This window comes from Salvelinus fontinalis, chromosome 3 (assembly GCF_029448725.1).
Source record: "Salvelinus fontinalis isolate EN_2023a chromosome 3, ASM2944872v1, whole genome shotgun sequence".
In the NCBI taxonomy this organism is placed as follows: Eukaryota; Metazoa; Chordata; class Actinopteri; order Salmoniformes; family Salmonidae; genus Salvelinus; species Salvelinus fontinalis.
This window is the reverse complement of record NC_074667.1, coordinates 46,028,138-46,051,093: the sequence shown is the minus strand read 5'-3', so window position 1 is coordinate 46,051,093 and position 22,956 is coordinate 46,028,138. Positions and strand designations below refer to the sequence as shown.

The 22,956-nt window shown below is 41.8% G+C and overlaps 1 protein-coding gene across 6 annotated transcripts; it reads right to left on the bottom strand.

Moving 5' to 3' along the window:
• Window positions 1–455: 455 nt before the first annotated feature.
• Window positions 456–22,210, bottom strand: LOC129850691 (protein-arginine deiminase type-2-like). 6 transcript variants are annotated; one of them, XM_055916967.1, is made up of 17 exons: window positions 22,064–22,210; window positions 21,280–21,363; window positions 12,022–12,190; window positions 11,296–11,365; window positions 11,065–11,126; window positions 10,541–10,658; window positions 10,075–10,227; window positions 9,729–9,919; window positions 9,520–9,623; window positions 9,204–9,315; window positions 8,865–8,972; window positions 8,607–8,758; window positions 8,008–8,171; window positions 7,679–7,774; window positions 3,462–3,541; window positions 3,224–3,352; window positions 456–1,329 (listed from the first exon to the last, which is right to left on the bottom strand). In XM_055916967.1, exons 1-17 carry the CDS (start codon window positions 22,081–22,083, stop codon window positions 1,096–1,098), a joined length of 2,046 nt encoding a protein of 681 aa, XP_055772942.1. In that variant the 5' UTR covers window positions 22,084–22,210; the 3' UTR covers window positions 456–1,095. The 6 variants fall into 6 exon arrangements, with proteins under 6 accessions (XP_055772942.1, XP_055772956.1, XP_055772937.1 ...); XM_055916981.1 differs by having other exon boundaries at window positions 22,082–22,098; XM_055916962.1 differs by lacking the exons at window positions 21,280–21,363; window positions 22,064–22,210 and adding an exon at window positions 15,153–15,786.
• Between the last annotated feature and the right edge of the window lie 746 nt (window positions 22,211–22,956).

Sequence of the window (22,956 nt, the reverse complement as noted above, 5' to 3'; positions counted from 1 at the left end):
CACTGTGACAAGTCGTGAAGTTGCCTTTTTAATGATTGTGTTAAGTAAGATGCTTTGTAGGAGGGTATCCCCTTTCATATAAGGAATCTATCCCATGGGGGATATTGCAAAATGGAATCTATCACCAACTGGTTTGAATGTAAAATTAAACAGATATATGTATTAATTTGTAGACATCTGCTCTCAATGAATGGAACCTGGGTATCTTGTGTAATGTTTTACATTTCCTGATTAGAGACATTTTCCCTCGTCTCAGATTTATATAATGAAAATAACTGATATGAAGGCATTGTTATCATGACGTTTAATTTCAATGAAATGAACAAGAGCCAACATTGAATTTAGTTGCACTTTGTCAGTTGTGGCATTAGTGCATAAACCTTCGTTTACAATTCTTTTGAAATCTTTGTTGAAGCTGAAGGATATCTGCATAAGTAAGGAACACAACATCAAAATACAGTTAGTCTGCCATTTATTTAATAATGTATTATTATCAAACACCATTCTAAAGTTTATGATTCAACAAAATACTATTAATTGAAATGTGATTGGAAGTTTCATCAGGTTAAGAGAGCCTTTGGAGTCATAGTGTGCATTCCAGGCATGGAAACTCAAAATATATTTTCACCTCAAAGCTTAAGATAAATCTATAAAAACTCTCACTAGTCTTCAGAAATGCTTGAATAGTTGGATCACACCCTCTGGTAGCTCCAGATTATACTTGCACATTTCTCTGTGGTCCTGTTCATCTGTACTGGTTTTAGTACATGTAAATACAACACTTGGATTGAGCACGGAGCCAATCCAAACAACAGATCCAACCTGCAATGTGCTTAATTCAGATGATTGTATTTCTGTTCTCGTTGATAATTTGCTTAAGCCCTTGTTAAATTTCAAAAGTCTTGTTTATAAATACAGTTTTTCATCCTTTTGTAAAAAAAAAGGCAAATACATGTTTAATAAAGACAAAGGGGTAATACAGTACAAGGACTACTGTTGTTGTTTGAAGATGACTGCTGCTGGCGATTGTTGCTGCTGTTAACATCAAGCATTATTCCCTCTTTCTAACTACAACCATTCCTTGCCCCAAATCCCTCACATCTCCAGGTTCCACCACTTGAAGGAAAAGGGTTCCCTACGGACATTGGAGCCACAGTGAACCTCTCCCAGCAGTTTGTGGTAGGAGGCAAAGTCATCAATGTATGTGCAGCTGAGTCCCAGGCCCTCCATGAGGGAGGTCATCTCTGCCTCCAGGGCACAGCAGCCATTCACCTTGGGCCCAAACGGTTTAGGGATGCCCAGGTTCTTCCCCAACACAATCATGTTCACCTGGAGGTAGAGACATACAGTGGGGCAAAAAAGTATTTAGTCAGCCACCAATTGTGCAAGTTCTCCCACTTAAAAAGATGAGAGAGGCCTGTAATGTTCATCATAGGTACACTTCAACTATGACAGACAAAATGAGAATTTTTTTTCTCCAGAAAATCACATTGTAGGATTTTTTGTGAATTTCTTTGCAAATTATGGTGGAAAATAAGTATTTGGTCAATAACAAAAGTTTATCTCAATACTTTGTTATATACCCTTTGTTGGCAATGACAGAGGTCAAACGTTTTCTGTAAGTCTTCACAAGGTTTTCACACACTGTTGCTCTGTCTACCGTTTTCTCTCTCTCTTTGCTCTTGTTTCCTTATTAGGATGTTGGTGGGCGGAGTATGGAGGGTCGTCAGCTACATGGGAAACACCTGGGCCCAGGTGTGTCCCACGATAAATAGACTTCTTCCACAGTCATTGGGGGGACTCTCTCCATTCAGACACAGACAGATTCTGGTTGTGACCTTGTTGTGGTTATTTGGTTTGTTTGTGTTGGCACCCTTCAACACCCCAACTTTTCACATGTATACACGCAACCACTCACCTACACTACTGACTACACACACACCATTGTTAATTGTATTTACTTTACCTTAGTTAATAAATATATTTTGTTATTCCTTATCTCCATGTGGTCTCCCTTTTGTTACGGGCTTTGAGCCGGTTCGTGACACTTCTTCTTTAAGAGGCTCCTCTGTCCTCCACTCGTTACCTGTATTAATGGCACCTGTTTGAACTTGTTATCAGTATAAAAGACACCTGTCCACAACCTCAAACAGTCACACTCCAAACTCCACTATGGCCAAGACCAAAGAGCTGTCAAAGGACACCAGAAACAAAATTGTAGACCTACACCAGGCTGGGAAGACTGAATCTGCAATAGGTAAGCAGCTTGGTTTGAAGAAATGAACTGTGGGAGCAATTATTAGGAAATGGAAGACATACAAGACCACTGATAATCTCCCTCGAAACATCATGCTTTGGGGCTGTTTTTCTGCAAAGGGACCAGGATGACTGATCCGTGTAAAGGAAAGAATGAATGGGGCCATGTATCGTGAGATTGAGTGAAAACCTCCTTCCATCAGCAAGGGCATTGAAGATGAAACGTGGCTGGGTCTTTCAGCATGACAATGATCCCAAACACACCGCCCGGGCAACGAAGGACTGGCTTCGTAAGAAGCATTTCAAGGTCCTGGAGTGGCCTAGCCAGTCTCCAGATCTCAACCCCATAGAAAATCTTTGGAGGGAGTTGAAAGTCCATGTTGCCCAGCAACAGCCCTAAAACATCACTGCTCTAGAGGAGATCTGCATGGAGGAATGGGCCAAAATACCAGCAACAGTGTGTGAAAACCTTGTGAAGACTTACAGAAAACGTTTGACCTCTGTCATTGCCAACAAAGGGTATATAACAAAGTATTGAGATAAACTTTTGTTATTGACCAAATACTTATTTTCCACCATAATTTGCAAATAAATTCACTAAAAATCCTACAATGTGATTTTCTGGATTTTTTTTCTCATTTTATCTGTCATAGTTGAAGTGTACCTATGATGAAAATTACAGGCCTCTCTCATCTTTTTAAGTGGGAGAACTTGCACAATTGGTGGCTGACTAAATACTTTTTTGCCCCACTGTATGCCTCAATTAGGATTTGTTTCTTGCGCTACTTGGGTAGTAGATGATTTGAGCATACTTCCTAATCACATGTAGAAAATAATCACAAAATGTCTAAAATGATTTGGCAACATTTTTGAGCTTTGGCATTATGTAATGTAAAATGTATAACAAATAAAATAAGAAGTACTTTTGGTTTGGAGGTGTTCTAGTGTAGAACTTGCGTATGCTCACCATGTCTGGGTAATAGGCCACTGCCCTGTTCTCCTCCATCACATGGAAAAGGATGGGCAGATCAATGATATCGTCGTCATCTAAACCCAGCTCCCTCTTAAGGACATCCCTGTTCCAGTCTATACAGCTCTGTGGGACGGCAGCAGTCACAACATCTACATGGTTATTTCACCAAGCACTGCAATGCTCTGTTAGCCTCTCTGAGTAACTAGTTCATCTGGCGTTTAGTTTCCCTCACCTGGACATAGTCGTTTTCTGCTCTGAGTTTGTCATCACTCAAAATCTCATCTACCGTAATCTCTTCTTCTGCACCAAGACCTGTTAGAATCGAGAAGGAAGTGAGTGTTAATTAGTAACATATACAGTATTATGCATTCCATTCACCCAGCTCAATGTAACATTGATAGGTTAAGGCTACTTGATACTCAAACGTTCCCTATACCCAACGAGGTTGTTACAACTTTGCCTATGAACGTAGGTGCACAGGTAAAGAGAATTTTGTGAGTAATCAAAGTGACAGACATTGGCACATTCAATACTGGGTGTAATCATTAGTCCACCAGTTGCAAACGAGAGTTTCTATTAGACAAATTCAAGTATGTTTGTCCCCGTTTCATACCATTTAAGTAACATTTTGCAGAATCGGCTGAATGAATACACCCCTGATCACACACACACACAGTTCACTTTCCTAGCAGCCACATACAAACAGCATGATCCCTTTGATCTTTGTATAATTACTTCTTGCATATACGCGCGCTCCTCCTCTCACAATTTCCTTTCACTTGTGGACTTCAGTGCACACACATCAGCTATCTGTGATCAGGCAAAAAAAACTTTCCAAGCCAAACCTTACTATCATAACCGAGTCAACTACTCACCACATTTTATGCACTGCAGGGATAGCTAGCTGTAGATTATGCATTCAGTACTAGATTGATTCTCTGATCCTTTGAGTCGGTGGACAACATGTCAGTTCCCTGCTGCAAGAGCTCTGATAGGTTGGAGGAAGTTGTCAGAATTACTGTGTAAGTCTATGGAAGGGGGTGAGAAACATGAGCCTCCAAGGTTTTGTATTGAAGTCAATGTACCCAGACGTCATGACGCTCTCTCCTTGGTGAGGATCAAAAGGTGCCAGATCAGCTCCACACATAGCCAGACCCCCCTCGCCGGTTTTATGACTTAACAGCCAGTCGTAAACTTTCTCTCTTGCCCTGCAGTATGAGTGGTGAAAATATTTGAGGCTTTGCCGCCAAAACGCCAACATCCAAAAGTGGATAATGAAACAATATTTATAACAAAGAATGTTGGGAATGATGCGAGATGGAAAATGAATGTCCATTTTGTGATGTCATTAAAATTATCAGAAAGACGTTATAACGGAAACATTGTAACTTTAAGAGCTTGCATACTGTACATATCAGATTTACATCTAAATGTAAAAATTATGATTAAATATGAACATTTTTGAAATGATATAAATTAGATTTTAGCCTTCGAAACGAGATAATGGCCTTCATATAAACCTGAGCCCAGTCAGTAACCATGCCCATGTGAGCACAGACATTGTGTTGGCATGTTGGAAAGCCCCTAAGATCAGAGTGCTTAAAAGGACTTGCTAACAAAATTTACATTAGACCAAAACATGCCGATTTGCTGCCGGCATGTTAAGTGGTCCTAGCTGTACCCTGAATAGTCAACCATTGAGACCAGAGAACGTGAGGCCGCGGTCCACACTCTAAAATGGTGAGAAACTTTGTGAACCAGACCAAAACATGCACCTTCTGCAGCTTTGCATGTAAAGTAGTCTAAAACATTTGACCAAAGACAAGAGGGTAGACAGATCCCTCTGAAAACCGCGTGGTACACCTGTAGAATCTACTCTAATGGATACTCCAGAACAAAAGAAGCCTACAACTAAGAAGGACATTGTGACCCCTGGTGAACAACCAGAGATTTCAATCGAACCACTTCCCATAGACGGATCCAGTGGTTTCAACAGAGAAAGACATCTACGCATAAATATATACAGTTGATGTCGAAAGTTTACATAAACTTAGGTTGAAGTCATTAAAACTAGTTTTTCAACCACTCCCCAAATTGTTTGTTAACAAACTATAGATTTGGCAATTCGGGTAGTAAATCTACTTTGTGCATGACAAGGAAATTTTCGACCAATTGTTTACAGACAGTCATAAGTGAAATAATCTATCACAATTCCAGTGGGTCAGAAGTTAACATACACTAAGTTGACTGTGCCTTTAAACAGTTTGGAAAATTCCAGAAAATGATGTCATGGCTTTAGAAGTCTCTGATAGGCTAATTGACATAATTTGAGTCAATTGGATGTGTAACTGTGGATGTATTTCAAGGTCTACCTCCCAACTCAGTGCCTCTTTGCTTGACATCATGGGAAAATCAAAAGAAATCAGCCAAGACCTCAGGGGGGGAAAAATATAGACCTCAACAAGTCTGGTTCATCCTTGGGAGCAATTTCCAAACGCCTGAAGGTACCACGTTCATCTGTACAAACAATAGCATGCAAGTATAAACACCATGGGACCACGCAGCCGTCATTCCGCTCAGGAAGGAGACGCGTTCTGTCTCCTAGAGATGAACGTACTTTGGTGCGAAAAGTGCAAATCAATCCCAGAACAGCAAAGGACCTTGTGAAGATGCTGGAGGAAACAGGTACAAAAGTATCTATATCCACAGTAAAACGAGTCCTATATCGACATAACCTGAAAGGCCGCTCAGCAAGGAAGAATCCACTGCTCCAAAACCGCCATAAAAAAGTCAGACTATGGTTTGCAACTGCAAATGGGGACAAAGATCGTACTTTTTGGAGAAATGTCCTCTGGTCTGATGAAACAAAAATAGAACTGTTTGACCATACTTACCATCGTTATGTTTGGAGGAAAAGGGGGGAGGCTTGCAAGTTCAAGAACACCATCCCAACCGTGAAGCACGGGGGTGGCAGCATCATGTTGTGGGGGTGCTTTGCTGCAGGAGGGACTGGTGCACTTAACAAAATAGATGGCATCATGAGGAAGGAACATTATGTGGATATATTGAAACAACATCTCAAGACATCAGTCAGGAAGTTAAAGCTTAGTCGCAAATGGGTCTTCCAAATGGACAATGACCCCAAGCATACTTACAAAGTTGTGGCAAAATGGCTTAAGGACAACAAAGTCAAGCTATCAAGCCATCACAAAGCCCTGGCCTCACTCCAATAGAACATTTGTTGGCAGAACTGAAAAAAGGTGTGCGAGCGAGGAGGCCTACAAACCTGACTCAGTTACACCAGGAATGGGCCAAAATTCACCCAGCATATTGTGGGAAGCTTGTGGAAGGCTACCCGAAACGTTTGCCCCAAGTTAAACAATTTAAAGGCAATGCTACCAAATACTAATTGAGTGTATGTAAACTTCTGACCCACTGGGAATGTGATTAAATAAATAATTCTCTACTATTATTCTGACATTTCACATTCTTAAAATAAAGCGGGGATCCTAACTGAATCTTTACGAGGATTAAATGTCAGGAATTGTGAAAAACTGAGTTTAAATGTATTTGGCTAAGATGGATGTAAACTTCTGACCTCAACTGTATTGCATTTATTATCCGAATGAGCGGTCGTTCATGTGCAAAGTATTCATAATCCCGTGAGCGTAGCTTCCAAATGTATATATGAGAAGTTGACTGTCTCTCCCTCCCCTTTCCATTGCGTAACCAAACGGTCATGCTTTTGTTAGTCCACTAGGAACCTGTTTTCATTCTATTATGTATGTAATCAATAACCTATGCTGTGTGTGTTTACGTATTTTGTGTGATGATTTAGTTAGTTAGTAAATAAATCATTAAACCAATTTGTGTATTGCTGATTCATCACTTAGGCTAGGGTTCGTGCAGATATCCAAGGATTATGTGACGTTCAGAATGTAATAATTAATAACTGACTGTTAATGATATTTAGATAATCTTTAGAGTCTAAGTCGGGAGATAGTAACTAGGAAAGTAACTGTTCCCATGATGCCCCAAATTCCTAATTAGTTAATTGTTAAATTAATTTAAATCGAGTAATAATTAAACATAGTAGGCAATTATTCTACAAATAGCAGTCATCACATTAATGATAGTCACGTCACGACACAGAGGAGGACAAAAGCTAGCTGTCCCCGGCTACACCATGGTGCTACCCTAAAGAGTGTTGTTGAGGGTACTGTAGACCTTCTTTGCAAAACAGTGTGTTTTAATCAATTCTTTGTTGATGTGAATATATCTAGTATAGTTATCTAAAAAGGATAACTTTTTCAATGTTTCACCATTTTTATGAAATTCTCTGAGGATGGTCCTCCCCTTCCTCTTCTGAGGAGCCTCCACTGATACAATTATAACTACAGTGATACACACTGAGACACAGTGAAATTAGTTGCCTAACTGAAGGCCTACCGTCAAACATTTTGGCTTGTCCATGCCCGTCATTCTGTAAGCCTCTGAATAGTTTGTAGCCTGCGTCGGGGCTGGCGAGCAGCAGCCGGAATCCCTACACAGAGAAACAGAGGACAAAGACAACATTGGCTGTGCGCTTCATTTGACTTCCTGACAACTTTACATTATCACATAACCACAGGGTAGCCACAGCCTGCGTCATGTCTAAATGCTTTATGTGCAAATGGACAGCATTAACAATTCTTTGCTCTCTGTCATTTCTACTCTATATTAAAGAGCATAGTGTTTTTACTCATATGTTCTAATAGAGGGGGCAACTATACTTTCCTTGAGATTTTTTTTTACCTTTTTGTCAGGAGCTGGGACGAAAGTCATGAATTCATCCACATGCCCAACCAGAAGCCAATCAGAGAACAGTGCAATGGGCTCCTGGACTTTCTGTGCCCAAAGGAAGTCTTGCACTACTTTGGTCATGTTGCGGCCCTTGGTTGCCCTGAAAAGTTAAACAGCCTTATCACCACTGCTCACAGCCATTTAAACATTTTTTTAAATTATTCTTTATTTAACTAGGCAAGTCAGTTAAGAACAAATTCTTATTTACAATGACGGCCTACAGCGGCCAAACCCGGCCGACGCTGGTCCAATTGTGCGCTGCCCTATGGGACTCCCAATCACTGCCAGTTACGATATATCCTAGATTCGAACCAGGGTGCCTGTAGTGACGCCTCTAGCACTGAGATGCAGTGCCTTAGACCGCTGCGCCACTTGGGAGCCCATATCTTTGTTCCAAATTTTTATGAATCAATATTCAAGATTTATAGAAGAAAGTAGCATCAAGGTTATTTAATTAATAAATAAACTTTGGAATAACGGAAAATATTGGGATCTAAGAACCAGAATCTCTTCCGTTGAAGCAAGTTACACTCACGTGGGGAAAGCCACTCCAATTATGATCCTGCCCAGAGGGTAGTTCTTTCCATTTATAGTGACTGGAGGGCTAACTTCCAGGTTACCAAACGAGTCCAAGCTGCTCACTTCCTCATTATATGCTGTCCTCGTCACATAGCCAAAGTCTGGGCCCTGAGGGCACCAGGCAGAGAGAGGTTGAGAAAGAGTTCCACCACATCCCTCACAGTATGGAAATAAGAACATTTTAACTGCAGGTGTTGTGAATGCCTTTTCTTACCAGTAGCACATCATAAGGGAAATCCTGTAGTTCTCCGTCTCGGGGGGAGTCCAGCACAACAGGGAAACGTTGGTGAGGAGAGTCAATGTAGCCAAACTCTATCTCATCCTGAGAGAGAAACCTTCTTTACATCTCTATTACATTTCTATATTTTTCATGCAGTTAGAAAAAAAGACACCGGTCTATGTTCTGATTTCTTTTATTTAAAACCGAGAGACAAGACTGACAATGATTTACATTGATGTAAAAGGATGTGAAATAAATTGTGTTTAAAAAAAGGTTTGAATTGAAAAAAAAAAACCCTGCATGATAGGCTAGGAGCTGAATCCCACTGCTTACCTGCATCCAGCGGTCTCCTCTGTTCATGTACTCATGGCAAACCTTCAGCTTGTACCCATTGTTTTCCACCAGCCTCCTCATTCCCTTTAGGAACTGGTAGTTATCAGATGTGCTGGGTAACCAAATGCACAGCAACAGTTGTCTGAGTACGTTTACAGACAGCGCCATCATTATTTCCATCAACATCAATGCCAGGACTGTCGGAACTAGAAGCACAAGCATTTCGCTGCACTCGCATTAACATCTGCTAACCATGTTTATGTGACAAATAAAATGTGATTTGATAATCATTTTCTTCTTCATCATCATCTCTCACCTGCAGACGAAGACCTCCACAGGGTTGAGTGTGTTGGGTGTCATGATCCAGGGAGCCACACGGAACACCACCCTGTCTGTAAAGATGGGCGTCTCAGGAAAGCCCTGGCAAAATAACAGAACAAAAACATGAACGATAGATTCCACGACAGAGGTACAGTATACCCTTCAAAGTTTTAAACTACAAACAGTGAAATAGTTGCAATGTACCTGAGAGCTGGGCTCCAGCAGGCTGAGGCTGATGCTGATGAGGCCCTCAAAGTCTTTGTCAGGGAATCTCAGGCCCTCAACGTAGAAATTCATCTCAGCGTTTCCCCCGAGGTACGGGACCTCCTTGGACAAATCCTCACTGCCCAGCACCAGCGGGTAGTCCTTCACAAAGCTCTTGTAGAACAGGTTTTCTGCAGCAGTAAATCATTTTTTATAATGATGATCAAATGTATCTCCATTTATATGCATATGCAGCATTAAAATCTTATTGTATACACATCATACATGCATGGACAGCCACAAGAACACATAAAAGATCTGACTGGACAAAATGTCCTTGACTCACTCAGTGTTTGGTGCATGCCTGCTGTGGACCTGGTCCTGAAGACCCTGACACTCTCTGCATCCCCCTGGGAGATGTGCATGGTCAGCTTGTAGCCCTCTGGGAGCTTGGCAGGGCCACTGGTCCGCAGCACCATTGGGGACATGTCTTTCAGATCTGACATTTCACAAATACTGACATTATTGTACATCAAGTGTCAACCCATCAATATCATAATCAATGTGACCTCATCTCAATGACAACATAGGTAGGACAGTGTGTAATACAACTACTTATCCTAGGAGGATGGTGGTCGTGAAGGAACCATCAAACCACACCAGACACACCCCTAGCTCAGGCATTTTGTGTTTATCTAACACAAAAACACACACCCCTACTGCTCCTCTGCTGACTACACACAAAAGACAGCCTTATCACAAAAGACAGCCTTGTGGGCCAGGATGACTTGGCTGTTGCTGTTGTTATATACCTGAGACCCTGCTGACCTCAGCACACTCACTGTCCCGCCTCTTCCCATAGGTGCGTTCTGAGTCACAGTTGACCAGTAGGATGGCACCATGGCCATTAGGCCCCCACATCCAGGATCCCTGTAGAGAGATGGACACTCGCTATTCAGAGACAAGAACTAACACTGCCCTGCCAATTTATATTTTACCAATGTGTTTGCATGAAGTAAGATTAGACTTACAGCTGAGTGGAAAAGCACAACGTTCAAAAGAATTTCCCACTTCCAGGAATATAGTATGAACAGTATTTTGATATACCTATTAATATCAGTGGAAGGCTGTGCCCTGTGTTAGTTGACAGATAATTTCCTAGAAGTGCCTTGGCAATCTTCCTTTGTGTTTTGGAATACAGCATGAACACTAGTCTTCTGACATGCCTATTCATGTTAGAACATCTCCTTATGTACCCTGCTGTGTTAGGAAACAAAGATAGTGACCTCTGAGCTGAAAGAGACCTGCCTGGACAGACCCAGCAGACATAACCCACCTTGTTGGGGTTGTTCCTCTCCACCTGGCCATCTCGATCAGCATCTACGTCCAGAGAAATCTCTACAAGACAGAGAGGCCCTGGGTGTCACTGAAGCTCATGAGCTGCTTTGGGGTCTCAAGTGAAATATAAAAATGTACAAATGACATTCACAAAGGTATGCTTTGAAGGTGGGGGCGGGTGATAGTTTATATGGGTGTGCTCTCCTGTCCTAAGCATAACACAACATACCAACAGCGGTGAGGTGAACGACAGCTTTCCCTAACACCTCCGTCTTCTCTCCATAATACATGACCGATAGCTGCACAACAAAGGACAACATTTACAAAGTTAAACATCTAGAACACTGGTGACTAAGCAGTGGTTGTGTTTTGATGGGGTCTTCTATGATATATTCATGTCCAGATATGTACAGTACATTATTTCAGAGGAGAATCTAAACAACTGGCCCATTCTGGAACTGACAAAAAGTCTCCTTCAATTCCTTATCAATAGAACTGGCACTGTGATTAACCACATCTCTGTGGTAGGAGGTTGAGAGTGCCACATTTGCATTATTTCAGTGTTGTTTGCACACCACTCTTAAGAGGTGTAGGAGCAGCAAATACTTGATCTGTGTTTCTTCTTAACATAATTCACTGTAGCGTGTTCAGTCCCAAAAGGAAATATTCAAATCAGGATTATATTAATAAGATTTAACACACTGAAGTCTCAGGGTTCACTCTTATAAAAAAAGTGTTCCAGGGTCCCCAGGTAGAACTATTTTGGGTTCCATGCAGAACCCTCGGGGGAAAGGGTTCTAAATAGAACCCAATAGTGTTCTACATGGAACCAAAAATTGTTATTCAAAGGGTTCCCATTTGGGGACAGCCAAAGAACCCTTTTATGTTCTAGATAGCACCTTTTTTTTCTAAGAGTGTAGCTATCATGGCTGTGGGAGTGGCCTACTTTATTTACCTTGCTATCATTTCCCACTTCGCTGGCAGTGTCCATGGTGATAAGAAGCATTGTATTACCATTGAGAGTGGTGGGGAAGGTCCCACTCTCCAGTGGGGGTGGGGTGATCCTGTACTGCACTCTGGGACTGCATTGTACAGAGAAGTACTTGGAAGTAGGAGGGGCACTCCTTGGGGAACAATACATACATGTGACAGTTACACATCACACCATGATACTTTTCTCATACAAATCCATAGCAATAACACAGAAAACACAAAGAGGACATACCTATACTGCAGTGGAGCACCAGCAGTGAGTGCAGTTCATTATCCCCTATTTCCAGAAGCAACAGGTGGCAGTGCTAGTTCTAAAGTTACATTGCTACAGTAATCGGAGAGATATGATGTCTTCTACATGCCTCTACAATGAGTAACGTACCAAAGAGGGAGAAATACTGGACTATCAACCTACACAAGAATACTGGCAAAAAGGATTGTACTTATATGTCAAAGTATCAACCAACATCCCAAGTTGTTATACTCAGTGTGACACTTGTTAATAAACATTAGGCTTAGCTGTAAAACCTAACACCTGGAGTCCAGGCTAAGCCCTGGAGGTGGTCCACACCAAAGGAACATTAGATTTTTGGAGGAGGGATAATATTTGCCAAAACAGAGCCTCTGCTTCTCTAAGCAATAGCACAAAGGGAAGTGTTTCTTAACAATAAGTATTGAAGTTGTTACACACACCGATGTTGTGAAACCATCTGTATCTGCTGTGTAATCATACCATGTGGAGTGTCTGATAAACTAACTGCAGCCGTAGTCATGATAGTACCACAATATGTTTAATTTTTCAGGTTGGCGATTTGTGTTGGGCTTACCACTCTTTTCTATCTAACTTTGTAAATCATCTATCATGTTAACTTGGAAATCATAGGCCATAGTAACTGATTATAACCCATCGAATTATGTTGCACTGGAGTCATATGAATTGACAGCTTGTAAGGACAACAAACGAGAGTCTGTTGACTAGCAGAAAGACGTGACTGATGCAGACTCCCTCCGCTAAGAACAAAGGTCTGCCTCCTCCGCTGAATACAAATGCCATCCACAAACAGTTCTTTCAGCCCAATATCGGGGCATGATCATCCAACTCCTTTTGCAGTTGGAATATCCAAGAAGTAAAATGACAACAAAATAGTCAGTGGATGTAATCAATAATTAAAAAATACATTATCACTGCAGGACCTACAAGTGGAATAAGATTAAAAAGCAATTAAATTATTAATAGGTGTGAGAGAAATACTATTGACATTTGATTTAAGTTACTAGGCTATATTTTTAATATAAATAACAGCACCACACCCCTTTACATTAGATGAATTGTCATTTCAATAATAACTGTGAATAATAACACGAGGGGTACGATTTTCCAAACAATAACAGAGATTAATGTTAATCAACCGTCCTTACCAATGCATGACATTAGTAAATATTTGATTATATTTCTAATAAATTAATCAATAAATGACGACCCATACTTGATGCCTTGGAGAACTGGCCTAACGTTACCTGTCCATGTTTACAGTAAGTTCCGTGCCAACCACGCACATGACTTTGGTCGTTTTTCCATACTCAATTCTCAGTGTCCGAGTGTGGATGATCATGACTTTCCCTGCGGCAGCGGTAAAATTAGTTGTTTGCTGTTGGCTATGATAAAATAGAATTGTACCGCAATTCCTTCACCCTGATATACAGTATTGGCAGGAAGTAACTGCATGCTGCTGGGCTGGCTCTAGTGACCAGCTGATTATAACGCAGGTGAATGTCTCGCGTCATCTGATGATTGGTTACAAATGGTCTCGCGCAGTTACTGTAACTGTATGTATGCAGCCAGCTCCAGTCGGCAATACGAGACATGACAGAGGTGCAATATTGTATCCGCCTTAACACATTTAATAAAGCAAAAGGTTTATTCAGTATTGTGTGCCTCCAAACCGGGGACAAATTACCCAGCTAGCCTATAACATTATGTGAACCATATAATTCTTAGAGCTTGGTGAGGCGTGGTTGTCGTACGGTTATCTTGCATACAACCTTCCCATAACATGTCCTACGGGTTTCCTCATGGTTCTATTTAAAGTAATGTTGTCAAATTTGTCCTAGAATGTTAAGAAATAACGGTCTTCTGTTGGAATTTCATTACTTCAGCATAACTTTCTACATGTTTCCTCATGGTTATATTTAAAGTCATGTTCTCAGAACATTCAGAGAATGCAAAGAAACAACGTTCTGTGGGAATTTCAGTACTTCAGCATACTGTTTTCTACAGGTTTCCTCGTGGTTATATTTAAAGTCATGTTCTCAGAACATTAAGAAAACTTTCCATAAAAAAAACTGAAAACATTATACAATCAGTTCTCAGCATCAACAAAACAAATTTTCCCCTCTATCTTGTTAAGTGTGTTCCGGTGTTTTGGCCACGCCCACTAATTAGCTACCGCTTGTATTAATGAGTGCTTGCTTTCTTTGAATAGACAAAAATTAACAGCTTTGTTTGAGTAAAAAAAAAAAACATGGCATGCTAGCTCCATCCTGGAGCTATGGATTTCCATCTGTGCTTGTAGTTCAAAACAGTTAACACAAATTAAGTTAACAGCCTTATTGAAACATGTTCTCGTAACTTTATTTAATTACCTTCAAATAACCTATAATTTCCGTTCTCAGAATGTTAATAAAACCTCACAGGAAAACTGTTAGGGAACCATAGAAAAACTTTCTCAGAACCTCCCTTCAACTTAAAAATGTATGTTCTTAGAACATGCAAAATGTTAATTTCCATTCTCTGAAGCTTAAAAAACGTTCAGTTTTAACCGTCAGGAATCTTATGACCAAAAACGTATGTTCTCACAACTTAAAAGAAACCAAATGTACTAGCTGGGTAGGCTACTGAGAGATTCTCCCCAAATAGTTTATCTAGCAGTACATAACAGGTGAAACAATGTATTGCCATAAAAAAAATATTTTTCTATGTAAAATATAGTATTGTCACGCTACCGTGTTATAGGCTACACTGTAGCCAACAAAAGCCTACTACCACCTGAAGACATCTATTGGTGCAGTTGCCTAGCATAGATACACACTCACCTGTTTAGGTTCGCTTTCAACACTGTGCCAACAACATATAGAGCCCTCAAAGTTTTCTCAATGTCGAGACGAAATGTCTGTTGATACGGTACTGGCATGTCGGTTGCTTTTCTCTTATTAAGGTGCTGAAGGAGATTAGGGTGTCTGGTCATAGAAACTTGTTCCTGTGAAACATCCATGGTGATACAGTACATTGCAGAGGAGCAGAATGATGGAATGAGATATGGCAGTGGAGGGTAGGCTTGGCCCTTTTGATAATAGTCATTTGAGGCAGAGGAGGCTGCAATTACCCAGCTAACCAAACGTGCACACTGTCATAGCAGTCGGCAATTGAATAGCAACAGGATAATGTAGGCATAGGCCTAAACTAGGCCTCAGTATAATTTCGTTGTCACACTGATTGTCATGTTGAAGGCTATATTTGAATCACAAAAATATGTCCTAAAAATCAATCCCTGCCCCAAAGGCTATGCAGTCACTAGACATTAGGCACAGGCCTCTATATAGAGCCAAGGAGTCTGCACCTTCATGGCACCATTAATTGTCCCCTCACCTGGACCGTACATACATATTCAAACCAGAGGCCATGGATTACAGGCAAAATCCTTAAGGCTAGAGCTGTCGCTTTTAAGGAGCAGGACACTAATCCGGACACCCTCTGACGAACCATCAAATGGGCAACGCGTCAATACAGGACTAAGATCAAATCGAAACAAGGAGCTGATCGTGGACTACCCACATCCAAATTCAAATCGACGGGGCTGTAGTGGAGTGGGTCGGGAGCTTCAAGTTCCTCGTGTCCACATCACTAAGGATCTTTCTGGGTCCACACACACCAACACAGTTGTGAAGAGTGCAGGACAACGCCTCTTCCCCCTCTGGAGGCTGAAAAAATTTGGCATGGGCACTCAGATCCTCAAAAAGTTCTACAGCTGCACCATTGAGAGCATCTTGACTGGCTGCATCAACACTTGGTATGGCAACAGCTTGGCATCTGACGGCAAAGCGCTACAGAGGGTAGCGCGTACGGCCCAGTACATCACTGGCTGCGAACTCCCTGCCATCCAGTACCTTTATACCGGTGTCAGAGGAAGGCTCTAAAAATTGTCAGACTCCAGCCACCCAAGTCATAGACTGTATAACTTGGGTGCCGATGCACCAAGTCTGGAACCAACAGGACCCTGAACAGCTTCTAAGCCCAAGCCATAAGACTACTTAATAGTTAGTTAAATAGCTACCCGGACAATCTGCATTTTGCCTTTTTGCACGTCATTGTTGGACTCATTTATTATCTATCACTTTATTCCTAGTTATACAGTGCCTTCGGAAAGTATTCAGACCCTTGACTTTTTCTACATTTTGTTACGTTACAGCCTTATTCTAAAATCATTTAAGTAAAACAATTTCCTCAGCAATCTACACATAATACCCCATATGACACAGCGAAAACAAGTTTTTAGAAATGTTTGCAAATTTATTAAAACCTAAAAACAGAAAAACCTTATTTCCATAAGTATTGAGACCCTTTGCTATGAGACTCGAAATTGAGCTTAGGTGCATCCTGTTTCCATTCATCATCCTTGAGCTGTTTCTACAATTTGATTGGAGTCCACCTGTGGTAAATTCAATTGATTGGACATGATTTGGAAAGGCACACACCTGTCTATATAAGTCACACAGTTGACAGTGCATGTCAGAGCAAAAAACAAGCCATGAGGTCGAAGGAATTGTCAGTAGAACTCCAAGTCAGGATTGTGTCCACGCACAGATCTGGAGAATGGTAGCAAAAAATGTCTACAGCTTGGAAAGTCCCGAAGAACACAGTGACCTCCACCATTCTTAAATGGAAGAAGTTTGGAACCACCAAGACTCTTCCTAGAGCTGGCTGCCCAGCCAAAGTGCGCAATTGTGGTAGAAGGGCATTGGTCAGGGAGGTGACCAAGAACCCGGTGGTCACTGAGGGAGCTCTAGAGTCCCTCTGTGGAGATGGGAGAACCTTCCAGAAGGACAACCATCTCTGCAGCACTCCACCAATTAGGCCTTTATAGTTGAGTGGCCAGATGGAAGCCACTCTGCAGTAAAAGGCACATGACAGCAAGCTTGGAGTTTGCCAAAAGGCACCTAAAGACTCTCAGACCATGAGAAGCAAGATTCTCTGGTCTGATGAAACCAAGATTGAACTATTTTGCCTGGATGCCAAGCATCACGTCTGGAGGAAACCTGGCACCATCCCTCACAGAGCATGGTGGTGGCAGCACCATGCTGTGGGAATGTTTTTCAGCGGCAGGGACTCAGAGACTAGTCACGATGAAGACAAAGATGAATGGAGCAAATTAAAGAGATCCTTGATGAAAGCCTGCTCCAGAGTTCTCAGGACCTCCGACTGGGGCGAAGGTTCACCTTCCAACAGGACAACAACCCTAAGCACACAGCCAAGACAACGCAGGAGTGGCTTTGGGACAAGTCTCTGAATGTCCTTGAGTGGCCTAGCCAGAGACTGGACTTGAACTCGATCTAACATCTCTTGAGACACCTGAAAATAGCTGTGCAGCAATGCTCCCCATCCAACCTCACAGAGCTTGAGAGGATCTGCAGAGAAGAATGGGAGAAACTCCACAAATACAGGTGTGCCAAGCTTGTAGCGTCATGCCCAAGAAGACTAGAAGCTGTAATCGCTGCCAAAGGTGCTTCAACAAAGTACTGAGTAAAGGGTCTGAATACTTATGTAAATTTGATATTTCCATTTTTTATGTTTAATAAATTAGCAAAAATGTTGAAACAGTTTTTGCTTTGTCATGATGGGATATTGTGTATTGATTGATGAGGGGGTAAAAACTGCCCATATAAGACTATGTACCTGAAAATTGGTTGTTGTTTAAAACGTTGTTATAGTATATTCAGAAACAACTGTCCCGTTGATGGGACACCGATCCAGTAGAGTTTTAACCCACACTAATGTTACATGCATGTTCAAACTGTTCAAACCATGTGTTTGATGTATTTGATACCATTCCACTGATGTATTTGATACCATTCCACTGAGTCCGCTTCAGCCATTACCACGAGCCCATCCTCCCAAATCAGGTATCAGTTAATCTGACTATACTCTCATCATTGATTTGAGATTCATTGATCATATACTTTTATTGTTGATTTATCAATTAAATCAAGTTTGATTTGTCACATGCATCAAATACAACAGGTGTAGTAGACCTTACAGTGAAATGCTTACTTACAAGCCATTACCCAACAATGTAGTTAAGAAAATACATATATATATAACAAATAATGAAGGAGCAAAAATAAAATAACAGTAGCGAGGCTATATACAGGGAGTTACAGTATATAGTCAATGTGCGGGGGCACCGGTTAGTCAAGGTAATTGAGGTAATATGTACATGTAGGTAGAGGAAAGTGACTATGCATGGATAATAAACAGAGAGTAGCAGCAGCGTAAAAATGGGGGGTTGGGTGGGGACAATGGAAATAGTCCGGGTAGCCATTTGATTAACTGTTCAAGAGTCTTATGTCTTGGGGGTAGAAGCTGTTAAGAAGCCTTTTTGACCTAGACTTGGTGCTCCAGTACCGCTTGCTGTGCGGTAGCAGAGAGAACAATCTATGATTAGGGTGGCTGGAGTCCTTGGCAATTTTATGGGCCTTCCTCCGACATTGCCTGGTATAGAGGTCCTGGATGGCACGAAGCTTGGCCCCAGTGATCTACTGGGCCGTACACACTACCCTCTGTAGTGCCTTATGGTCGGAGGCTGAGCAGTTGCCATACCAGGCGGTGATGCAACAAAGTCAGGATGCTCTCGATGGTGCAGCTGTAGAACTTTTCCAAATATTTTCAGTCTGCTGAGGGGGAATAGGTTTTGTCGTGCCCCCTTCACAACTGTCTTGGTGTGTTTGGACCATGATAGTTTGTTGGTGACTTGGACACTAATGAACCTGCTCCACTACAGCCCCGTCGATGAGAATGGGAGTGTGCTCGGTACTCTTTTTTATGTAGTCCACAATCATCTCCTTTGTCTTGATCACGTTGAGGGAGAGGTTGTCAGTGATGTTCTGTCGTCGTCAAACTTAATGATACTGTTGGAGTCTTGCTTGGCCATGCAGTCATGGATGAACAGGGAGTACAGGAAGGGACTGAGCACAATCACTGATAGGCCCCTGTATTGAGGATCAGCATGGCAGATGTGTTGTTACCTATCCTTACCACCTGGGAGCAGCCCGTCAGAAAGTGCAGGATCCAGTTGCAGAGGGAGGTGTTTAGTCCCAGGGTCCTTAGCTTAGTGATGAGCTTTGACGGCACTATGGTGTTGAACGCTAAGCTATAGTCAATGAATAGCATTCTCACGTAGGTGTTCCTTTTGTCCAGGTGGGAAAGTGCAGTGTGGAGTGCAAAATAAATTGCATCATCTGTGGATCTGTCGGGCGGTATTCAAATTGGAGCGGGTCTAGGGATTCTGGGATAATGGTATTGATGTGAGCCATGACCAGCCTTTCAAAGCTTTTCATGGCTACAGACGTGAGTGCTATGGGTCGGTAGTCATTTAGGCAGGTTACCTTAGTGTTCCTGGGCACAGGGACTATAGTGGTCTGCTTGAAACTTGTTGGTATTACAGACTCGGTCAGGGACAGGTTGAAAATGTCAGTGAAGTCACTTGCCAATTGGTCAGCGCATGCTCAGAGTACACTTCCTGGTAATCCATCTGGCCCAGCTGCCTTGTGAATGTTGACCTGTTTAAAGGTCTTACTCACATCGGCTACGGAGAGTGTGATCACACAGTCATCCGGAACAGCTGATGCTCTCATGCATGCTTCAGTGTTGCTTGCCTCAAAGCGAGCATATAAGTTATTTAGCTCGTCTGGTAGGCTTGTGTCACTGGGCAGCTTGTGGCTGTGCTTCTCTTTGTAGTCCCTAATAGTTTTCAAGCCCAGCCACATACGATAAGATTTGGAGCTGGTGTAGTTCGATTCAACCTTAGTCCTGTATTGAGGCTTTGCCTGTTTGATGGTTTGTCAAAGGGCACAGCGAGTTAGAGTCCCGCTCCTTGAAAGCGACAGCTCTACCTTTTAGCTCAGCGCGGATGTTGCCTGTAATCCATGGCTTCTGGTTGTGGTACGTACGGTCACTGTGGGGACGATGTCATCGATGCACTTATTGATGTAGCCAGTGACTGATGTGGTGTACTCCTCAACTCCATCAAAAGAATCCCGGAACATATTCTAGTCTGTGCTAGCAAAACAGTCCTGTAGCTTAGCATCTGTGTCCTCTGACCACTTCCTTATTGAGCGAGTCACTGGTACTTCCTGCTTTAGCATCAGGAGGATAAAGTTATGGTCAGATTTGCCAAATGGAGAGCGAGGGAGAGCTTTGTACGCGTCTGTGTGTAGAGTAAAGGCAGGGGCGAAAATCTGATATCAACCTTGGAGGGGACAATTACATGAAATTTTCTCAGGAGCAATTCCTGAGGGGGACACCAAGTAGTGCTGTAACACATAGACTATGTTGTAATATGTTAAATGTATATTGAGGGACCATAATCACTACTACTGGATAATTGTTAGGTACAGTAGTTAACTGAAGGGTTGTCCCAACTTGTTTAAATCATTATAATACTACTAATAATAATAGTTATAGCAATGTTCCTTATCAGTGCAGTGTTCCTCTCTCTTGAAACGTTTGCAAGAGTTTGCAGTTCTATAAATTGTGGGTGTGGCTGATATGGTTTTGTGTCATCACTGAGGTAACTGGACGATGCTGTGCCACTGTCCCCTATACTGGTGCTGCTGGCAACAAGGGTGACACCTGGTCCTGCCGTGGCTGTGACACTGTCCTCTGAAGTCTCTCTCCTTGGCTCTTTCCCTTTCACCACCCTCACTGACTCACAGTCTGTCTCCTAGAAAAGAAATAAGGTGTTTGCTGTACTCCTAACTACCGGTACCCAAAACTACACAATTAATCACAACAGCAATACCATTGCCGTAAACAAATCTTAGTTTAGTCACCAGTTTGAGTTGAGTGGGGGTATTCATGGCATTTTCCAATTATGTCCCTATTTTACAAATCAAAAAAATTGAGAACCTTTCATAATGTTGCCAAACAAAGACTCAACAAACTTACCTGAGACTCCCTGTCTCTGCCAGTCTGTCCCTGCATATCTGTCCCCAGCTCTGCTGTCTGTGTGCCATCTGTTGCCTGCTCTGCCTAATGACATCATTGTGAAATATTTCCATTAGCATTTCACTTATTTCTTATGAACATTTTATCAACTGGTATTTGAGATATTAGGCTACTAGAGTTCTTACTTTGCGTTTTGGTGTACTGAAAAATACTCTGATGTCCGTCTTTTTACTTTTTTCTGACATTTTTCTACCTGGCTGGCTGGCTGACCGGTCTAGCTGCACACACATTTACACAACACATGCTGCAACGTTTTGAAATTTTAACATAGTTTGTTTCATATTGGCAGGCTTCCAACAATAGCTGAATTTGCAAAGCTAGCGAGCACCAATTCCGTTTCTGTGGTGTTTGCTATAATCTTTGCTACCTGGTTAAAGGTGAAAAAAATAAAAAATTCACTAGCGACAATTTAGCTTTTGCAACGAGACCATTAAATATATTTAAGACAATGGTATAAGAGAGTGTAGTTCTGTTCAGTTTGGACTTCAGTTTATCGCTAACCTTATCACAGGGACTTTGAACAGCCGCATGCTAATCTTGGAATAAACTGACGATAGCAAATATTCCATCTTTGACGACGCCACATAAATGGAATAGGTACTAGCTAGCTTGATAGTTAATGTTTGCTTTAGTTTGCGCGCTAGCTCTGCAAATTCAGCTAGTGTGTGAACCCTGCAACATGAAAAAAATATATACATTGCTAAAGCGCGATTGACTGGATTACCTCACGTCAGTTACGTACATTGAGTGCCTTTCGGACAGTAGATACGAGCCCTCTATTACCTTGCCAGCTAAAGAACTGGCAGTGGATCAAACCATTGTGAGGCAAAGGGCGGGGGGGTCGCAATCTTGTGAAATTTAAAAACGCGCTATTAAGTGTCTATAATCAGCACAAGTGCTTTCATTGCGTATTATTAATATTATTGAAATTACATAGTTATGTTTACAGTGATATATTGGGGGGGACAAATCATATTTTCCCCAGGATGGGGGGGTCTTGTCCCCCCTGGGATTTCCGCCTATGAGTAAAGGTGGTCTAGAGTTTTTTTTCCTCTGGTTGCACATTTAATATGCTGGTCGAAATGAGGTAAAACTGCTTTAAATTTCCCTGCATTAATGTCCCTGGCCACTAGGAGCGCCACCTCTGGATGAGCATTTTCCTGTTTGCTTATGGCCCTATACATCTCGTTGAGTGCCGTGTTAGTGCCAGCATCGGTTTGTGGTGGTAAATAGACAGCTATGAAAAATATTGATGAAAACTCTCTTGGTAAATAGTGTGGTCTTCAGCTTATCATGAGATACTCTACCTCAAGCGAGCAAAACCTCAAAATGTCTTGTGCACCAGCTGTTATTTACAAATAGACACAGACCGCCACCCCTTGTCTCACCGGAGGCAGCTGTTCTATCTTGCCAATGGACTGAAAACCCCGCCAGCTGTATGTTATCCATGTCGTCATTCAGCCAGTACTCTGTGAAACATAAGATATTACAGTTTTTTGTCTAATGTTGGTGGGGCATATTAACCTGTTTTAATTATATTCTGGAATCACTATGATCACTTCTACATTAGCTTCTACATAAATGTGGATGCAACCATGATTACAGACAATACTGAAA